The sequence below is a fragment of the Coregonus clupeaformis genome, chromosome 24, assembly GCF_020615455.1.
Source record: "Coregonus clupeaformis isolate EN_2021a chromosome 24, ASM2061545v1, whole genome shotgun sequence".
Lineage (NCBI taxonomy): Eukaryota > Metazoa > Chordata > Actinopteri > Salmoniformes > Salmonidae > Coregonus > Coregonus clupeaformis.
Window position 1 is genome coordinate 45367578 of NC_059215.1, and position 19375 is coordinate 45386952.

A 19375-nucleotide genomic window follows, 5' to 3' on the forward strand; every position below is an offset into this window, starting at 1 on the left:
TATACAGAAGATAGCCCTATTTGGTAAAATACCAAATCAAATCAAATTTTATTGGCCACATGCGCCGAATACAAAACGTGCAGACATTACAGTGAAATGCTTACTTACAGCCCTTAACCAACAGTGCATTTATTTTTTTATAAAAAAGTTAAATAAAACAGCTTTGAGAAAAAAGAGCAGAAGTAAAATAAAATAACAGTAGGGAGGCTATATATACAGGGGGGTACCGGTGCAAAGTCAATGTGCGAGGGCACCAGCTAGTTGAGGTAGTTGAAGTAATATGTACATGTGGGTAGAGTTAAAGTGACTATGCATAAATAATTAACAGAGTAGCAGCAGCGTAAAAAGATGGGGTGGGGGGTGGGCGTGGGGGGGCATTGCAAATAGTCCGGGTAGCCATGATTAGCTGTTCAGGAGTTTTATGGCTTGGGGGTAGAAGCTGTTGAGAAGTCTTTTGGACCTAGACTTGGCACTCCAGTACCGCTTGCCGTGCGGTAGCAGAGAGAACAGTCTATGACTAGGGTGTCTGGAGTCTTTGACAATTTTGAGGGCCTTCCTCTAACACCGCCTGGTATAGAGGTCCTGGATGGCAGGAAGCAGGAAGCTTGGCCCCAGTGATGTACTGGGCCGTACGCACTACCCTCTGTAGTGCCTTGCGGTCGGAGGCCGAGCAGTTGCCATACCGATGCAACCAGTCAGGATGCTCTCGATGGTGCAGCTGTATCATTTTTTGAGGATCTGAGGACCCATGCCAAATATTTTCAGTCTCCTGAGGGGAAATAGGCTTTGTTGTGCCCTCTTCACGACTGTCTTGGTGTGTTTGGACCATGATAGTTCGTTGGTGATGTGGATACCAAGGAACTTGAAGCTCTCAACCTGTTCCACTACAGCCCAGTCGATGAGAATGGGGGCGTGCTCAGTCCTCTTTTTTTTTCCTGTAGTCCACAATCATCTCTTTTGTCTTGGTCACGTTGAGGGAGAGGTCCATATTATGGCAAGAACAGCTCAAATAAGCAAAGAGAAACGACAGTCCATCATTACTTTTAGACATGAAGGTCAGTCAATACGGAACATTTCAAGAACTTTGAAAGTTTCTTCAAGTACAGTCGCAAAAACCATCAAGTGCTATGATGAAACTGGCTCTCATGAGGACCGCCACAGGAATGGAAGACCCAGAGTGACCTCTGCTGCAGAGGATAAGTTCATTAGAGTTACCAGCTTCAGAAATTGCAGCCCAAATAAATGCTTCACAGAGATCAAGTAACAGACACATCTCAACATCAACTGTTCAGAGTGGACTGTGTGAATCAGGCCTTCATGGTCGAATTGCTGCAAAGAAACCCCTACTAAAGGACACCAATAAGAAGAAGGGACTTGTTTGGGCCAAGAAAAACGAGCAATGGACATTAGAACGGTGGAAATGTGTCCTTTGGTCTGGAATCCAAATAGGAGATTTTTGGTTCCAACTGCCGTGTCTTTTTGAGACGCTGTGTGGGTGAACGGATGATCTCCGCATGTGTATTTCCCACCGTAAAGCATGGAGGAGGAGGTGTTTATGGTGTGGGGGTGCTTTGCTGGTGATGCTGTCTGTGATTTATTTAGATTTCAAGGCACACTTAACCAGCATGGCTACCACAGCATTCTTCAGCGATACGCCATCCCATCTGATTTGGGCTTAGTGGGACTATCATTTGTTTTTCAACAGGACAATGACCCAACACACCTCCAGGCTGTGGAAGGGTTATATGACCAAGAAGGAGAGTGATGGAGTGCTGCATCAGATGACCTGGCCTCCACAATCCCCAGACCTCAACCCAATTGAGATGGTTTGGGATGAGTTGGACAAGCCAACAAGTTCTCACCACTTGTTGTCTTCACTATTATTCTACAATGTAAAAAATTGTAAAAAACTAAAGTAAAACTATTGAATGAGTAGGTGTGTCCAAACCTTTGACTGGTAGTGTATACATAGGAGTTCCCACATATGCTGAGCACTTGTTGGCTGCTTTTCCTTCACTCTGCGGTCCGGAGTGATTAATGCACGTCGGATTAATCGTGTGATGAATGAATAAAAAGTGAAGAGTCTATCTGTTCTTTTGTTTTTTGATATGGAGTCTCTCCCTGCTCAAGTGCAGTTGGGGTATATAAACTACAGAGTCAGACCATTTATCCCAAGACCAATGCAGTGTGATCACTGTAAAGCTTTTGGTTATATTTCAAGTGTTTGCAGAAGGTAGAAACCGAGATGTCCAAGTTGTGGAAAAGATAATGTCATGTGTTTTAAAAGTGATGAAAGTGTGACATGTTGCAATTGTGGTGGGAACCATGAAGCCACGTCTTTCGAATGCCCAACAAGGGTGAAAGAGAATGAAGTGGCCAAAGTCAGGGTTGTCCAGAGCATTTTATATGCAGCAGCTGTTAAAAGGGTTGAGGATTTAAATGGTGCTCCTGAAGAGTCCATGGTGGTGGATAGGCCTTCACTGCAGGCTGCAGGGGTTGCCTTTCACCAGCAGGACCCTGATATTTTATTTTTGGCCCTGCCAAGGTGGAGAGAAGGTCCAGGAAGATATACATAATTGTGGATGCGGCGGAGCAGTTCCTGGGGCTGAAAGATTTCTCGGCGGAGGAATTACATTGAATATTGTCACAAGTCGTACCACCGTCTCAGGCCCTAGAACCTGATAAGGGAGATATGGAGATTTGAAAGAAGGAAGAAGTGGGAGTTTTTTGTCAATGTACTATTTTTATTTGGGTGGATTAAGTTAGTTTCCCTATCACGTATGGATTTGATTTTTCCATTATTTTTTAGTTTTTTTACCCGTCCAGTTGGTGGCGGCTATACACCTTTTTGGGTTGTAGTCCTCCATTAAACAGAAGAAGAAGAAGTGCATGTCAGAGCAAATACCAAGCCATAAGGTCGAAGGAATTGTCTGCAGAGCTCCGAGACAGGATTGTGTTGAGGCACAGATCTGGGGAAGGGTACCAAAAAATGTCACAGCCGAGGCCGTGCAAGAAATTCTGTCGACGAATGTTTCGCCATCACAGGCCCCTGAGCCTGTGTAGGGATGTATTTAGGAGTGGACTGTGATTGAAGAAGTGGGGTGGGTTTTGTTAGTTTAAGTGTTTAATTTTGTATGATGTCGTTATCCCACTTTCCCTCAATGTTTTTTTAGTTTCTTATTCAATACCCCGTCCAGTTGGTGGCGCTAATGCATTGGATGCCAACCGCCGTTAAACCCCATCGAAGAAGAATGTAGCTATGTTAGGGTATATCCTAGGAACCAATGAGCAGCAATGGCAGTGTCTTATCGGACGTAGTTTGTGATGCACCAAAATGGACACGCTGCTGTCCATTTCAAGTGCTGTATTTTTTTACGAAATAACTTGCGAAATGTGGGTTTAAACTTAGTAAATATACTTGAATACATGTCAGGAGTAAGAGCTTGAATTAACGACGGTATCCCTTTCAAGATGTTTGCGAAATCGTTCCGTGTCAAGTCCAACACAGTGATCAAAGGATCCGACAGGTGAGGAGAGTCCCTTGCTCCATTTGCCAGCTATAGCTAGGCAGGACAAACCCGTTCTGCCGTTCTGGTGATTTATGTGTATCACAGCACGTTTTTGGACTCATTCAGCAGTTTCTACCTCGTTAAGTACAATACCATTAGAAATTAATGTTGACAGTTATATTCCTAAAACTGAAGTTGAAAATGGTGATGCTGCTTCCTGTTGACAACATTTAGATAAATATCCCAAATGTCACAGTTTTAACGTGTCCAAATCAATAACCAATATGCAGAAACAGTTCGTGATATATTGAAAACATAATGTACTATCTACACACGTGCATCAATAGTAACCGTATTACTTGTATTTATTTAAACGAGCACCTTACTAACTGCACACGCACCAAAAACACTGTTTTGACAAGTGGCAATAAATCACATGCAGTGCTTTCGGAAAGTAATGGTTCGAGCTTTCAGTTTTGCACGAATGCTGCCATCTATCCACGGGTTTTGGTTTGAATAAATTCCAAACGTCACAGTGGGAACCACACCCTCTATGCACTTCATGATGAACGCAGTCACCGATTCCGTGTACACCTCGATACTATTCTCACAGGCTAGACCTCCCTGGAATGACGAACCACCATCTTAGATGGCCTTTCCCACTCTGGATAGGGGTTTGCCTACTAGCCTGGCCTCAGATCTGTATGCTCTATAGCCAACTCCTCTATCAACAAGCTGGGCTGACTGGGCTCTTGAGCGTAGTACTGTATGATTATCTGGCCCTGTGTGTGTTTGTCTGAAATTCTGTTGTGCTGGAAATAAGTCCAACATTGCCCTTCCCAACGGTGTCCTTTCAGGGGCTGTTGTGTGAGTAGAGCAGATTCTTCCCTATCTGGAAATGCTTGCCGGTATACGGAGGGAAGATTTTTTCCCATATATCTGCCAATAGCTAGCCTGTCTGTGAGGAGGGAAAATATTCCTTCCTGTTTTTGCCTGAATTAATTAACAGGAATTTCTGATTCATGATGAATTCTTCTGACATCAGCAAACTGGAATACCAGAATACTACCTTATAGTGATGCGCGGGTTGACTCAAAATCCGCCGTCCCCGTGTGGAGGACTGGTTTAGGGTAATTAAATACAGTGCATTTGGAAAGTATTCAGACCCCTTTATTTTACTTTTTGTTATTTACATTTTGTTACATTATAGCCTTATTCCTCATCAATCTTCACAATACCCCATTATAACAGCGAAAACTGGTTTTTACAAATTTGTGCAAATTAATGAAGAATAAAAAACAGATACCTTATTTACATAAGTATTCAGACCTTTTGCTATGAGACTCGAAATTGAGCTCAGGTGCATCCTGTTTCCATTGATCATCCTTGAGATGTTTCTACAACTTGATTTGGAGTCCACCTGTGGTAAATTCAATTGATTGGACATGACTTGGAAAGGCACACTCCTGTCTATACACGGTCCCACAGTTGAAAGTGCATGTCAGCAAAAAAACAGGCCATGAGGTCGAAGGAATTAGCCGTAGAACTCCGAGACAGGATTGTGTCGAGGCACAGATCTGGGGAAGGGTACCAAAACATTTCTGCAGCATTGAAGGTCCCCAAGAACACAGTGGCCTCCATTTTTAAATGGAAGAAGTTTGGAACCACCAAGACTCTTCCTAGAGCTGGCCGCCAGGCCAAATCGGGGGAGAAGGGCCTTGGTCAGGGAGGTGACCAAGAACCCGATGGTCACTCAGACAGAGCTCCAGAGTTCCTCTAGAAGATGGGAGAACCTTCCAGAAGGCCTTTATAGTAGAGTGGCCAGACGGAAGCTACTCCTCAGTAAAAGGCAGATGACAGCTCGTGTGGAGTTTGCCAAAAGGCACCTAAAGAACTCTCAGACCATGAGAAACAAGATTCTCTGGTCTGATGAAACCAAGATTGAACTCTTTGGCCTGAATGCCAAGCGTCACGTCTGGAGGAAACTTGGCACCATCCCTACGGTGAAGCATGGTGGTGGCAGCATCATGCTGTGGGGATGTTTTTCAGCGGCAGGGACTGGGAGACTAGTCAGGCATGAGGGAAAGATGAATGGAGCATAGTACAGAAAGATCCTTGATGAAAACCTACTCCAGAGCGCTCAGGACCTCAGACTGGGGCGAAGGTTCACCTTCCAACAGGACAACGACCCTAAGCACACAGCCAAGACAATGCGGTAGTGGCTTCGGGATAAGCCTCTGAATGTCCTTGTGTGGCCCAGCCAGAGCCCGGACATGAACCTGATCGAACATCTCTGGAGAGACCTGAAAACAACTGTGCAGCGACGCTCCCCATCCAACCTGACAGGGCTTGAGAGGATCTTCAGAGAAGAATGGGAGAAACTCCCCAAATACAGGTGTGCCAAGCTTGTAGCGTCATACCCAAGAAGACTCGAGGCTATAATTACTGCCAAAGGTGCTTTTACAAAGTACTGAGTGAAGGGGCTGAATACTTAGGTAAAGATGATATTTCAGTTTTTTTATTTTAAATACATTTGCAAACATTTCTAAAAACCTGATTTTGCTTTGTCATTATGGGGTGTTGTGTGTAGATTGAGAAACAATTTAATCAATTTTAGAATAACGCTGTAACGTAACAAAATGTGGAATAAAGTCAAAGGGTCTGACTACTTTCCAAATGCACTGTATGTATTAGTGGGGAAATCAGGTTGCATGAACTGTTGAAACTACCACCGCTTAAAAACCACATTGAAATTGGAGGTATTTTTACATCACTGATTAGAGAACAACCTGCAGGAGACCGACAGCTATGTTATATAATGTTGCATTTTGGTATGTGAGTCACCAAAACAGAAAGAAACTCAACACCTCAATCATTCATCGATTATCACATTAAATTCAATAGCGCAAGATGAGGTTGCACATCCTGTTTAAAACTAACAGCTCAAAAACCACACGGAATCTGGGAATAATGTGTACATCACTGGTTAGAGGACAACTTGTAGAAGACACCTAGCGAGATTTTGAAGTGTTGCATTTTGATTCAAGTGGTTTGCCATCGTGGTAAGTGTAACGCACATTTCTTTATTAGTCGCTTCCATTGATATCACGTTGAAATCAATAGAACGGGGTAAACGTTTGGGGTGTATGCGCTGTTTAAACTTAAACTGTTCAACGGCCACACAGAATCTGATAATTTTTACATTACTGTTTAGAAGAGAATTTGTTGAATACACCCTTACAAAAAAATATTGCAGTCAGAGTGCAGTAGGAGATGATTGTGGACTGCAGGAAAAAGAAGAGGACCGAGCATGCCCCCATTCTCATCGACGGGGCTGTAGTGGAGCAGGTTGAGAGCTTCAAGTTCCTTGATGTCCACATCACCAACAAACTAACATGGTCTAAGCACACAAAACCTATTCCCCCTAAGGAGACTGAAAAGATTTGGCATGGGTCCTCAGATCCTCAAAAGGTTCCACAGCAGCACCATCGAGCGCTACCCAGACTTGTTGGATGGAGATTCCGGGAGGCTGCCGAAACGGGGCAGAAACAAGGACAGAGTTCGGGAAACCCTGATTTAACTGATAGTTTGACTCTCAAATTGGTGTATTGGTGTTCGGCCATCAATTTTTATACAGAGAGCGTTCAGAATTATCTGTGCCATGCAGCGGTCTAAGGCACTGAATCGCAGTGCTTGAGACGTCACTACAGACACAGGTTTGATCCCGGGCTGTGTCGCAGCCGGCCGCGACCGGGAGACCCATGAGGCGGCGCACAATTGGCCCAGCATCGTCCGGGTTAGGGGAGGGTTTGGCCGGCCTGCTGGGATGTCCTTGTCCCATCGCGCTCTAGCAACTCCTGTGGCGGGCTGGGCGCATGCACGCTGACACGGTCGCCAGTTGTATGGTGTTTCCTCCGTCATATTGGTGCGGCTGGCTTCCGGGTTAAGCGAGCAGTGTGTCAAGAAGCATGTTTGTTTTTGAGAAAAAATAAGTCATTCGACAGACAGGCGCGTATAACAAAATCAACGGTACCAAACCAAATATATGAATATGTTTAAAACAATTGATTTAATGTGTTTTATTAACATTGCTAATCTGAAGCAAAAAGGATGTGTAGCCTAATTCCACTCAATGTTATGTGGTGAAAATGTGAGCTTGTGTAATGTAGTAGGCCTGACACTTTCCATAGGGGAAATATAATGTAATATAACATAATTAAATGTAAGTCAATATATTAATATATGATCATAGTCAATGTAGCACACAAACACATTTTTACAACAATGACATATACAGTGCCTTGTAAAAGTATTCAGACCCCTTGGATTTCTTCATTTTATTGTGTTACAAAGTGGGATAAAAATTCATTTAATTGTCATTTCTTTTAACAATGTACACAAAATACTTATGTCAAAGTGGAAGAAAAATGTGAATAACTAAATATAGTAGTTGCATAATTATTCAACTTCTTGAGTCAATACATGTTAGAAACACCTTACAGTGGTGAGTCTTCTTGGGTAAGTCTATAAGAGCTTTGCACACCTGGATTGTGCAATATTTGCCCGTTTATTATTTTCTAAATTCTTCAAACTCTGTCAAGATGTTGGGCATCATGGCTAGACAGCAATTTAAGTCTTGCCATAAATTTTCAAGCAGATTGAAGTCAAAATGTTAACTTGGCTACTCAGGAACATTCACTGTCTTCTTGGTAAGCAACTCCAGTGTATATTTGGCCTTGTGTTGTAGGTTATTGTCCTGCTGAAAGGTGAATTCCTCTCCCAGTCTCTGGTGTACAGCAGACTGAAGTAGGTTTTCCTCCAGGATTTTGCCTCTGCTTAGCATCCGTCCCGTTTCTTTTTTTTCCTGAAGAAGTCCCCAGTATTTGCTGTTGTCAAGCATACCCATGCCACGATGCAGCCACCACCATGCTTAAACAGGAGGAGGCAGTTACTCAGTGATGTGTTGTGTTTTGTTGGATTTGCCCCAAGCATAAGGCTTTGCATTTAGGCGGCAACTTTTTTTTGCAGTATTACTTTAGTGCCTTGTTGCATACAAGATGCATGTTTTGAAATATTTTTATTCAGTATATTTGTGTTCTTTTCACTCAGTCATTTTGGTCATTATTGTGGAGTCACTACAATGTTGTTGATCTATCCTCAGTTTCCTCCCATCAAAGCCATTGAACTCTGTAGCTGTTTTAAAATCACCAATGGCCTCATGGTGACATCCCTGAGCAGTTTCATTCCTGTTCTGCAGCTCAGTTCAGAAGGACGACTGTATCTTTGATGTGTCTGGGTGGTTGAATTCTGTAATTATTAACTAGACCATGCTTAAAGAAATATTCAATGTCGGATTTGTTATTGTTTCCCATCTACCAATCACTCCCCTTTATGAGGCTTTCGGAAAGCTCCCTGGTCTTTGTAGTTGAATCTGTGATTGAAATTCTATACTTGACTGAGGGACCTTACAGAGGTTGTATGTATGTATGTATGTATGTATGTGGGACACAGGAAGGGTTAGGCATTCAAAAATCATGTCAACCCGTATTATTTCACACAGTGAGTCCATGTAACTTATTATGTGGTTTGTTAAGCCAAATTTGACTCCTTAACTAATTAAGGCTTGTCTGAACAAAGGGGCTGAATACTTATGCAACGACTGTATTTTAGTTATGAAATTTGAATGTATCTTTTAATTTTTTTAAATCTTCCACTTTATTTTGTGTAGATTGTTTACAAAAAAATGACAACCATTTTTAATCCAACTTTGTAACCCAATAAAATATGAAGAAATCCAAAGGGTTTGAATACTTTTGCGAGGCACTGTATTCCTCCCTACTTTAACCATGGAGAGAGAGATTACAAATGCTCCTATGCACAATTTAACCATACGCTCTAGACTAGAACGTCCATAGGGTCTGTGCAACAGGCTGAACGTTTGACATCCCTACAGCTAGTAACGTTATAGGCATCCCAGAGATAAAAGGGGAAAGTTAGCAGAAACTATGCGCATCCTGCCTCTTTGCTAGTTAGATTGTAGGACAGCATAGTAACAATACTGGACTAAAGGAGCCTAACGTAAGGCCTACACCTTATAGTAGGGGAGAAAATGAATCTGTTGTTCAGGTGTTATCCTTTGTATTCCATGTTGGAGAAGCTTCTCAGGAACACAGATCCTCGTTTTCATGAGGATAAGACTTACCATTTCTGAGATCTTATTTTCAAGTTATCGGGAAAAGGTCAAAAATGTTTAGCGGACAGGTCAATCTTAATCCCTAGTCATAAGGCACCAAATCATCTGTCTGAATTCTTAAATTCAACACTTTTTGTCCAATAACTGCAAGATAGGGTGGTCATATTGTTATGACTTTTTCATGGTCCACGTACAACAGAGATGATAAGTGCAAATTAGGCACTTAATATGTAAATTAGACCGTGTGGAATACATTTCCATAATATTGCTCTATGCATCCGTAAGGGAGCGTGGTTTATAGCATACAGTAGAATTTAACAGGTGAACAGAGTTTTGCATTGAAGTGTGTAGGCTACCACTGTAACTAGGCCTACTGTAGTTTTTCATTTTTTTCAGAGTAGACAATGTTTCTGAATTCGCTGGCAGTGCAGCATATTTATGTTCGGGACAAAGTAAGTTCAAAACATTATTGAATTCAAACGATCTGGTTACAGGTCCACAACAATTTGCAATAGGTTTTTGTTTCAGAAACCGTCAGATACAGCAAATGGCACTGATTTAAAAAAAATCTGCCAATACCTCCAAAGACATCTGATCAAGTTCGGCATTTATACAGTGGGGAGAACAAGTCTTTGATACACTGCCGATTTTGCAGGTTTTCCTACTTACAAAGCATGTAGAGGTCTGTAATTTTTAGCATAGGTACACTTCAACTGTGAGAGACGGAATCTAAAACAAAAATCCAGAAAATCACATTGTATGATTTTTAAGTAATTAATTTGCATTTTATTGCATGACATAAGTATTTGATACATCAGAAAAGCAGAACTTAATATTTGGTACAGAAACCTTTGTTTGCAATTACAGAGATCATACGTTTCCTGTAGTTCTTGACCAGGTTTGCACACACTGCAGCAGGGATTTTGGCCCACTCCTCCATACAGACCTTCTCCAGATCCTTCAGGTTTCGGGGCTGTCGCTGGGCAATACGGACATTCAGCTCCCTCCAAAGATTTTCTATTGGGTTCAGGTCTGGAGACTGGCTAGGCAACTCCAGGACCTTGAGATGCTTCTTACGGAGCCACTCCTTAGTTGCCCTGGCTGTGTGTTTTGGGTCGTTGTCATGCTGGAAGACCCAGCCACGACCCATCTTCAATGCTCTTACTGAGGGAAGGAGGTTGTTGGCCAAGATCTCGCGATACATGGCCCCATCCATCCTCCCCTCAATACGGTGCAGTCGTCCTGTCCCCTTTGCAGAAAAGCATCCCCAAAGAATGATGTTTCCACCTCCATTCTTCACGGTTGGGATGGCGTTCTTGGGGTTGTACTCATCCTTCTTCTTCCTCCAAACACTGCGAGTGGAGTTTAGACCAAAAAGCTCTATTTTTGTCTCATCAGACCACATGACCTTCTCCCATTCCTCCTCTGGATCATCCAGATGGTCACTGGCAAACTTCAGACGGGCCTGGACATGCGCTGGCTTGAGCAGGGGGACCTTGCGTGCGCTGCAGGATTTTAATCCATGACGGCGTAGTGTGTTACTAATGATTTTCTTTGAGACTGTGGTCCCAGCTCTCTTCAGGTCATTGACCAGGTCCTGCCGTGTAGTTCTGGGCTGATCCCTCACCTTCCTCATGATCATTGATGCCCCACGAGGTGAGATCTTGCATGGAGTTCCAGACCGAGGGTGATTGACCGTCATCTTGAACTTCTTCCATTTTCTAATAATTGCGCCAACAGTTGTTGCCTTCTCACCAAGCTGCTTGCCTATTGTCCTTTAGCCCATCCCAGCCTTGTGCAGGTCTACAATTTTATCCCTGATGTCCTTACACAGCTCTCTGGTATTGGCCATTGTGGAGAGGTTGGAGTCTGTTTGATTGAGTGTGTGGACAGGTGTCTTTTATACAGGTAACGAGTTCAAACAGGTGCAGTTAACACAGGTAATGAGTGGAGAACAGGAGGGCTTCTTAAAGAAAAACTAACAGGTCTGTGAGAGCCGGAATTCTTACTGGTTGGTAGGTGAGCACGCACCCCTGTGGGCCCCCATGTTGAGGATCAGCATGGCGGAGGTGTTGTTGCCTACCTTCACCACCTGGGGTTGGCTCATCAGGAAGTCCAGGACCCAGTTGCACAGGTTGGGGTTCAGACCCAGGGCCCTAAGCTTAGTGATGCGCTAGGAGGGCACTATAGTGTTGAAAGCTGAGCTTTAGTCGATGAACAGCATTCTTACATATGTGTTTCTCTTGTCCAGGTGGGATAGGGCAGTGTGATGGTGAATGCGTCGTCCATGCATCTGTTGGGGCGATAAGCGAATTGTAGTGGGTGTCGGGTAAGGTGGAGGTGATATAGTCCTTCACTAGCGTCTCAAAGCACTTCATGATGACAGAAGTGAGTGCTATGGGGTGATAGTCAGTCATTTAGATCAATGGTGGACATCTTGAAGCAAGTGAGGACAACAGACTGGGATATGGTAAGATTAAAGACATTCAAACACTCCAGCCAGCAGGTCTGCACATGCTCTGAGGATGCGGATTGGGATGCTGTCTGGGCCGGCAGCCTTGCAAAGGTTAACACGCTTAAATTGCTTACTCATGTAAGCCACGGAGAAGGAAAGCACATAGTCCTCATGAGCGTCAGGGGCCCGTGTCGGCGGCTCAATGTTTTCCTCAAAGAGGGCAAAAAAGGTGTTTAGCTCGTCTTGGAGCGAGGTGTTGGTGTCTGCGACGTGGCTGGTTTTCCCTTTTAGAATCCGTGATTGTCTGGAGTCCCTGCCACATGCGTCTCGTGTCTGAGCCGTTGAATTGAGACTCCACTTTGTCCCTGTACTGTCGTTTTGTCTCTTTGATTGGCTTACGGAGATCGTAGCTGGTCTGTTTGTACACATCCATGTTCCCAGTCACCTTGCCATGGTTAAATGTGGTGGTTCGTGCTTTCCACATTGTTACGTTATAGCCTTATTCTAAAATGGATTAAATTGTTTTTTTTTTCTTCATCCATTTACACACAATACCCCATATTGACAAAGCGAAAACAGGTTTTTAGAAATTTTTGCGAATGTATAAAAAATTAATATAAAAAATACCTTATTTACATAAGTATTCAGACCCTTTGCTATGAGACTCGAAATTGAGCTCAGGTGCATCCTGTTTCATTGATCATCCTTGATGTTTCTACAGCTTGACTGGAGTCCACCTGTGGTAAATTCAATTGATTGGACATGATTTTGAAAGGCACACCTGTCTATATAAGGACCCACAGTTGACCGTGCATGTCAGAGCAAAAACCAAGCCATGAGGTCAAAAGGAATTGTCCGTAGAGCCCCGAGACGACAGGATTGTGTCGAGGCACAGATCTGGGGAAGGGTACCAAAACATTTCTGCAGCATTGAATGTCCCTAAGAACACAGTGCCTCCATTCTTAAATGGAAGAAGTTTGGAACCACCAAGACTATTCCTAGAGCTGGCCGCCCGGCCATACTGAGCAATCGGGGGAGAAGGGCCTTGGTCAGGGAGGTGACCAAGAACCCGATGGTGACTCTGACAGAGCTCTAGAGTGCCTCTGTGGAGATGGGAGAACTCTTTGGCCTGAATGCCAAGCGTCACGTCTGGAGGAAACCTGGCACCATCCCTACGGTGAAGCATGGTGGTGGCAGCATCATGCTGTGGGGATGTTTTTCAGCGGCAGCGACTGAGAGACTAGTCAGGATCGAGGGAAAGATGATCGGAGCAAAGTACAGAGAGATCCTTGATGAAAACCTGCTCCAGAGCGCTCAAGACCTCAGACTGGGGCAAAGGTTCACCTTCCAACAGGACAACGACCCTAAGCACATAGCCAAGACAACGCAGTAGTGGCTTCGGGACAAGTCTCTGAACGTCCTTGAGTGGCCCAGCCAGAGCCTGGACTTAAACCCGATCTAACATCTCTGGAGAGACCTGAAAATAGCTGTGCAGCGACGCTCCCCATCCAACCTGACAGAGCTTGAGAGGATCTGCAGAGAAGAATTGGAGAAACTCCCGAAGTACAGGTGTGCCAAGCGTGTAGCGTCATACCCAAGAAGACTCAAGGCTGTAATCGCTGCTGAAGGTGCTTCAACAAAGTACTGAGTAAAGGGTCTGAATACTTATGTAAATGTGATATTTCGTTTTTTAATTTTAATACATTTGGAAACATTTCTAAAAACCTGTTTTTGCTTTGTCATTATGGGATGTGGTGTGTATATTGAGGGGAGAAAAAAACAAAAATTTAATCCATTTTAGAATAAGGCTGTAACAAAATGTGGCAAAAAGTCAAGGGGTCTGAAACTTTCCGAATGCACAGTCCAAGGACCTTACATGTTCTGTTTAGAGGTGAATTGGCTCCGACAGCCAAATACTCCATCTTAACGGGAATCAAATAGATTCTCAATTGCGGTACGGTTCTAGAAACATAAAGCCCTCTACTTTCATATCCCATCAAAATATACACTTACTGTACACTGTTTTATCCGGTTTTAACACAACTGCAGCCGACAGTATTTTTCAGTGACAACACGTTTGTGGCGTCCATCTTCTGTTTACACACAGGTGTTCGGAGATGCAGATATGTAATTAGCACTGGTACGCCTCTCTTCCGTCTGTTTTCCGTAAACAAGTGCTGTAATAGGGAAATACGGCCGTGTGGTAACCCTAACCCTATAAAGGTGTGTAGTACTTTATTTGTTTTAGTATTTTTACATATTTAATTTTTTTTATTTCTCACTGATTTATTGAAAATGTGTTCCTTAGGTTTCCAAAACCGTACAGCAAGGGATGCGTATTCACATTTAGAGCAAGCGCCTATTGATCCCCCTTCATCAATAGACGCTAAAGGTAGTTAGCATCTACAATTAGCTTAGATGGGTACCTAGCTGCTATTATTAACAACGCTGGAGTATTTACACTGCAGCATTGCTCCCTATTGTATTGGGTTGCACAAAAACTGTTTGTGGGAAGACAGAAATTACATTTCAATTTACTGTGCCGGTAGCCCGAAGGCCGGCAGATGGCGATGAAACGACTAAATATCGTCATCTGGCTACTAAAGATTATTGCATACATCTGTTCTAGGTTTTGGCTATTTGTCCTGTTCCATTTCCTACTCTCACCACTAAGATGCAGTTGGTGGTTGAAATTCAGTTATTCTAGGCTTGTGGAAATGAAAGCATCACAACATTTCCTGAAAACTATTTCAGATATATATTTCATAACACCTCTCTACCCACCTTAGGAGGAAGCTGAAAGCTGACGTATCCACAGCCTTTCCCTCTCTGTCTGTGGAGGAACTGTCTGAGTTGGTCCCAAACAAGGAGGAGCTGAATGTAGTGAAGATTTATGCCCACAAGGGAGATGCAGTGACCCTCTACGTACTTCATAAGAACCCAGTGTTCTTTGAGCTGGAGAAACGCCTCTATCCCACAGGTAGGGTTACAGTCAAGTGGCAGAGATGCACTGACCATATAATTCAGAAAAAAAGGGAAATCTTGACTGTACTGTATGTCTTGTTGGTTTTCAGTGTATACGCTTTGGCATTATCCCCATGTCTTGCCAGCATTCACAACATGGCCTCCAGTGCTACAGAAGCTGGCTGGAGGGGCAGGTAAGGTTATTTGTCTTATGTAAAACCTGGACTAATATTAATCAATGTATCAGTCATTAACATGTATTCTGAAACTTTATCCTCCCTGCTCCTCCACAGATCTCATGCTGCCTGGAGTGGTGGTGCCTCTAAGTGGTCTCCCAGAGGTGAAGAAGGGGGACTGCTGCGCTGTTAAAGTTGTTAGCAACAGGTAGGCCTAAGCTAATCACTGATTGGCTGTTACCGCTGTCTATAATGAACACATTGACAATGGCAGGCTTCATATTCTTGTTCAGAACGTCCTGGTTGTTTGTTTCCAGGGCTCCCGTGGCAGTGGGCACTGCCACCATGTCCAGTGCTGAGATGCGGAGCTTGGGCATGAAGGGCAGAGGGGTGTCAGTCCTCCACACCTACCTGGACAGCCTGTGGTGAGTGCCTGGTCAACCTCAACACACACACACTGAAGCGTGGTCAGACTGTCAATGATTATAACCCTGACACAACATTTGTTTGTCAATAGCTAGGTTTCCATCCAATTACGGACAGATTTTCATGCGTATATTCTAAAATCCACATCAAGAAAATATGCGCATTTGGTGTGTTTCCATCCAACAGACTTGTTGCGGATTAAAAATAGTGCGTGATGACGTTTTTGCAAACAAAATGTACTTTTTCGCTTAAGTTTTCATGTACCGAATAGCCAACAGCTTGCAGAAACAGTGCGATTAGTCTAGTCTACATGATGATATTATTATGGATAAGAGCGAGAATATTTTTATTTGTGGAACGGCAGTCAAGCATCGATCATCATGTCACCAGAATAAGACCCTTGATATCTATTGGAATGGATCATCAAGATCACTGTGCACTTTCACCACCCTGAGAAGTTCCTCATCACTTATTTCATCTGTTACTCTCTTTAGGGCATTTGGAGACAAGTCTGGTCCTCCCTCCATTCCTGATGTGGACGCTGAGGGTGTCGAGGCAATGTATGGAGAAGAGGAGGAGGAGGATGAAGAGGCAACAGACGGGGTTGAAGAGGAACCGTGTCCCAACTCTGATGGTGACAAGGCCACAGATGCCCCCTGTCCTGGTATCCAGGAGCTCAGCCTGGCTGACAGGGAGGAGGGGGAGCAGGGGAAAGAAGAAGGAGAAGAATACCCAGAGGACCCGAGGAGCCAACAAGGTAGCTATTACTGCTCAAATGGAGATCCAGTGAGAGGAGAGTTTGGCAGTTATTATGATATGTGTCCATGTGTTTGGGTCTAAGGGAATTGAGAAGAGTTCTGGTATTCTTTGCTCTAGTGTTCTGTTAATATTTTATTCCCAACACAATTACATTGTCCTTAACAAATCAAAATCCTTAAAACAAAGAGATTGATGGCAAACATATTTGATTTTATGTGTATTTCTTTGAAAGCAAGTATCTTATTGCATAAAAGAGTCATGAATTGACAAACAAAAAAAGAGAGAATTACAGTGTATATTCAAACATAGTCCTGTCCTTACAGAGCAGATGGACGCCCTGCTGCTGCAGTGTTTCCTCCAGGCGCTCAAGAGCAAAGTGAAGAAGTCAGAGCTCCCCCTGCTGACCAGTAGCTTCCTGCGCATCCACATGTTCTCCTGCTGGTGAACACTACTCGGGGACATTGAGTTTCCCACTGACATCAGTGCATAAATGCAAAAGTTTGAGTTGTGTGCATGTGGCCTATCTCAAGTTAGCATTATGCTTAAGAGAAGTAGCTTTGAACTGAATATTCATACTTTTTTGTTTTGTTTTACAGTCCAAGTGGAAAGCAACTTGACATCAAGAAATCAAGCTATAAAAAGGTAACCCGTCTTAGAATAAGAGTGGTCCTCGACTTGACTTGTAAAGGACGTCTCATTTCATAATGCTATGATGTTTCTAATAAACTTGAATCTTGAATTTTGGAAAGAGGATGGCAAAACCCAGACATTTTCAATTTGACTATTCATCAATAATCACTGAATTATCCCTTAAATCCTAAATCTAATGTTTTGTCCCCAGTTATCCAAGTTCCTTCAGAGCATGCAGCAGCAGCACAGCCTGGTGAGGGTGAAGGAGCTGAGTAAAGGGGTGGAGAGCATCGTAGAGGTTGACTGGAAGAACCCAGCGTGAGTATATAATCTTCCACCTACGACATTTATGGGGGGGACTTGAGATTAGCAATAGTGAAGTGTTTTTTTTATACTGTCTTTTCTGCTGCATCTAGACTGCGCTCCTTCCGCACCCCAGAGGATCCTGGGATAGAGGAGGCCCCAGTGGAGGTGGGAGGAGCGGAGGGTGAGAAGCCCTACCATCCCCCTGAGATCACTACTCTCTACATGGTGTCCTCTCGTCTGGAGCCTCTGTTTCAAGATGCCAAGAAGAGGTGAGTCTGGGTACATGCCTGCAAGCGTCTGTGTAGTCTTTTTTTATGTTTTTAAGTAAATGTTTTGAGTTGTACTGACATGTCGGTGCTCTCTCTCAAAGGAAAGGAACAGTACTCCAACCAGCGGAAGTGAGAGAAATCATCACAGATTATGTGAAGAGGAACGAGCTGGTGGATGAGAAGAATAAAAAGTGAGGAGATTGCATGGATTCAAAGCTTTCACTTTCATTCAGGATTTAAGACTTTCAATATCCAGTTGTTTGGGAGATTCACTGCCAGCGCAAATATCTGTTCAAGGTGGTAGCTATCAACTCTCCTATATTAACACAGTCTGTGTGAACTCCACCAGTTATGTCATCATTAACCCGATCCTATGTGACTGCCTACTGGAGAAGTCAGAGTACCAGGAGGTGGAGGCACTCAAGTGGGATGACCTCTTCAGCAGGTAAACAGCTATGGGTAGTGAAACACTGGCCTGAAGTCATGCTGCATCACGCCTTGGATTATGATTTAACACCACCATCTTGTGTCCACAGGACGCTATACAAAATGCAGCACTGCCACCAGCTGGTGTTCCCTGGCCAGCCACCCATAATAAAGAAGGGCCACATTGAGCCCATAGACATCTCTGTGGCCTCCAGGGGCGCCAACAAGAAGGTACACCCATGACAACATGTTTTTAAAGCAGCACTCCTCAATCTTTGTGATTGATAATAAAATATCCTTCCTTCCTCCCTTCTCTTTAGGTGACAATGATAAAGAACCTGGAGGTGTATGGTCTGGACCCCATGGCGGTGTCAGTCGCCCTGCAGCGCAGAGTCCAGGCCAGCTCAGCCCTGAACCCCGTCCCCGGCTCCAAGGACCGAGTCCTGGTCCAAATACAGGGAAACCAGGTCCAGCAAGTCTGCAAACTGCTACTAGGTTCGGAAATATGTCCTCTTGGAAACCTCATGACAAGACTGTCTTGATTCCGGCTCTTGATTTAACAGGTGTTTATGTGCATTATTTCTAAGGCTTTTTCCCCACTTTTTTTTGCAGATAAGTATCAAATTCCCTGCAAGTACATCCAGGGACTAGACAACAAAGTTCAGAAGCCTGGGAGGAAGAAATAGTAGAACTTCAATATTTCATCAACGTGTATGTATAGCTATGCAGAAAAAGCCAAACAACAACAACTAATTGTTTATCGTTCATGAAATAAAGTCTACTCCAGGATTTGGCTAAATTGGTGTTGTCATTCATGTTTCATGGTGCCAGCCTGATATGTCTGTTCAGTAAGAATATGCTACACAATTTGTGACCTGGCCAAGCATCATCCTCTCTGTCTATGGGTGAGGTTAGCAATACCTGACATTGTGCATTCTGTGACCATGGGTTACTTATGACAAAATGACCAAGTCATTAAAATATGACCGCCCTGTGTTCCATAGAAACAGCCCCCATTAATGAAACAATGGCAAAAAGTTTCTTTGCCAGAATTACCAGGCTGAGAAAGTGAAGCAAGTCTCTTTCTTGCATCCAGGCTAACATTGTGCTCTCTGTAGCCTTAAAATGAGGACACCTGCTTCAATGAATATGCCTTATTATTGTTCATTTAAAAAAATGTGTAAAGAATGGGTTGATATTCTTTTTTTTTTGATGAGTTTAGGATCTCTATTAATCCATCCCCTTAAACTAAAGTATGCTGA

The 19375-nt window shown here is 43.6% G+C and overlaps 1 protein-coding gene across 1 annotated transcript; it reads left to right on the plus strand.

The window, feature by feature from the left end:
- Window positions 1–3300: 3300 nt before the first annotated feature.
- On the plus strand, window positions 3301–18912 carry eif2d (eukaryotic translation initiation factor 2D). Its single transcript, XM_041845158.2, has 15 exons — window positions 3301–3527; window positions 14947–15137; window positions 15232–15315; window positions 15415–15505; window positions 15615–15722; window positions 16218–16480; window positions 16806–16923; window positions 17079–17124; window positions 17324–17430; window positions 17529–17687; window positions 17789–17878; window positions 18037–18132; window positions 18224–18344; window positions 18434–18608; window positions 18726–18912. The coding sequence occupies exons 1-15, from the start codon at window positions 3472–3474 to the stop codon at window positions 18797–18799; spliced, it is 1779 nt and encodes a 592-aa protein (XP_041701092.2). The 5' UTR covers window positions 3301–3471; the 3' UTR covers window positions 18800–18912.
- The last annotated feature ends 463 nt before the right edge of the window (window positions 18913–19375 follow it).

Bases quoted from the DNA above. Each gene is read 5' to 3' on its own strand.
- eif2d (XM_041845158.2), top strand. From the start codon at position 3,472: ATGTTTGCGAAATCGTTCCGTGTCAAGTCCAACACAGTGATCAAAGGA. The intron at 16,481-16,805 runs GTAGCTATTACT...CTGTCCTTACAG, and splicing joins GGACCCGAGGAGCCAACAAG to AGCAGATGGACGCCCTGCTG. The intron at 18,133-18,223 runs GTAAACAGCTAT...TTGTGTCCACAG, and splicing joins TGGGATGACCTCTTCAGCAG to GACGCTATACAAAATGCAGC.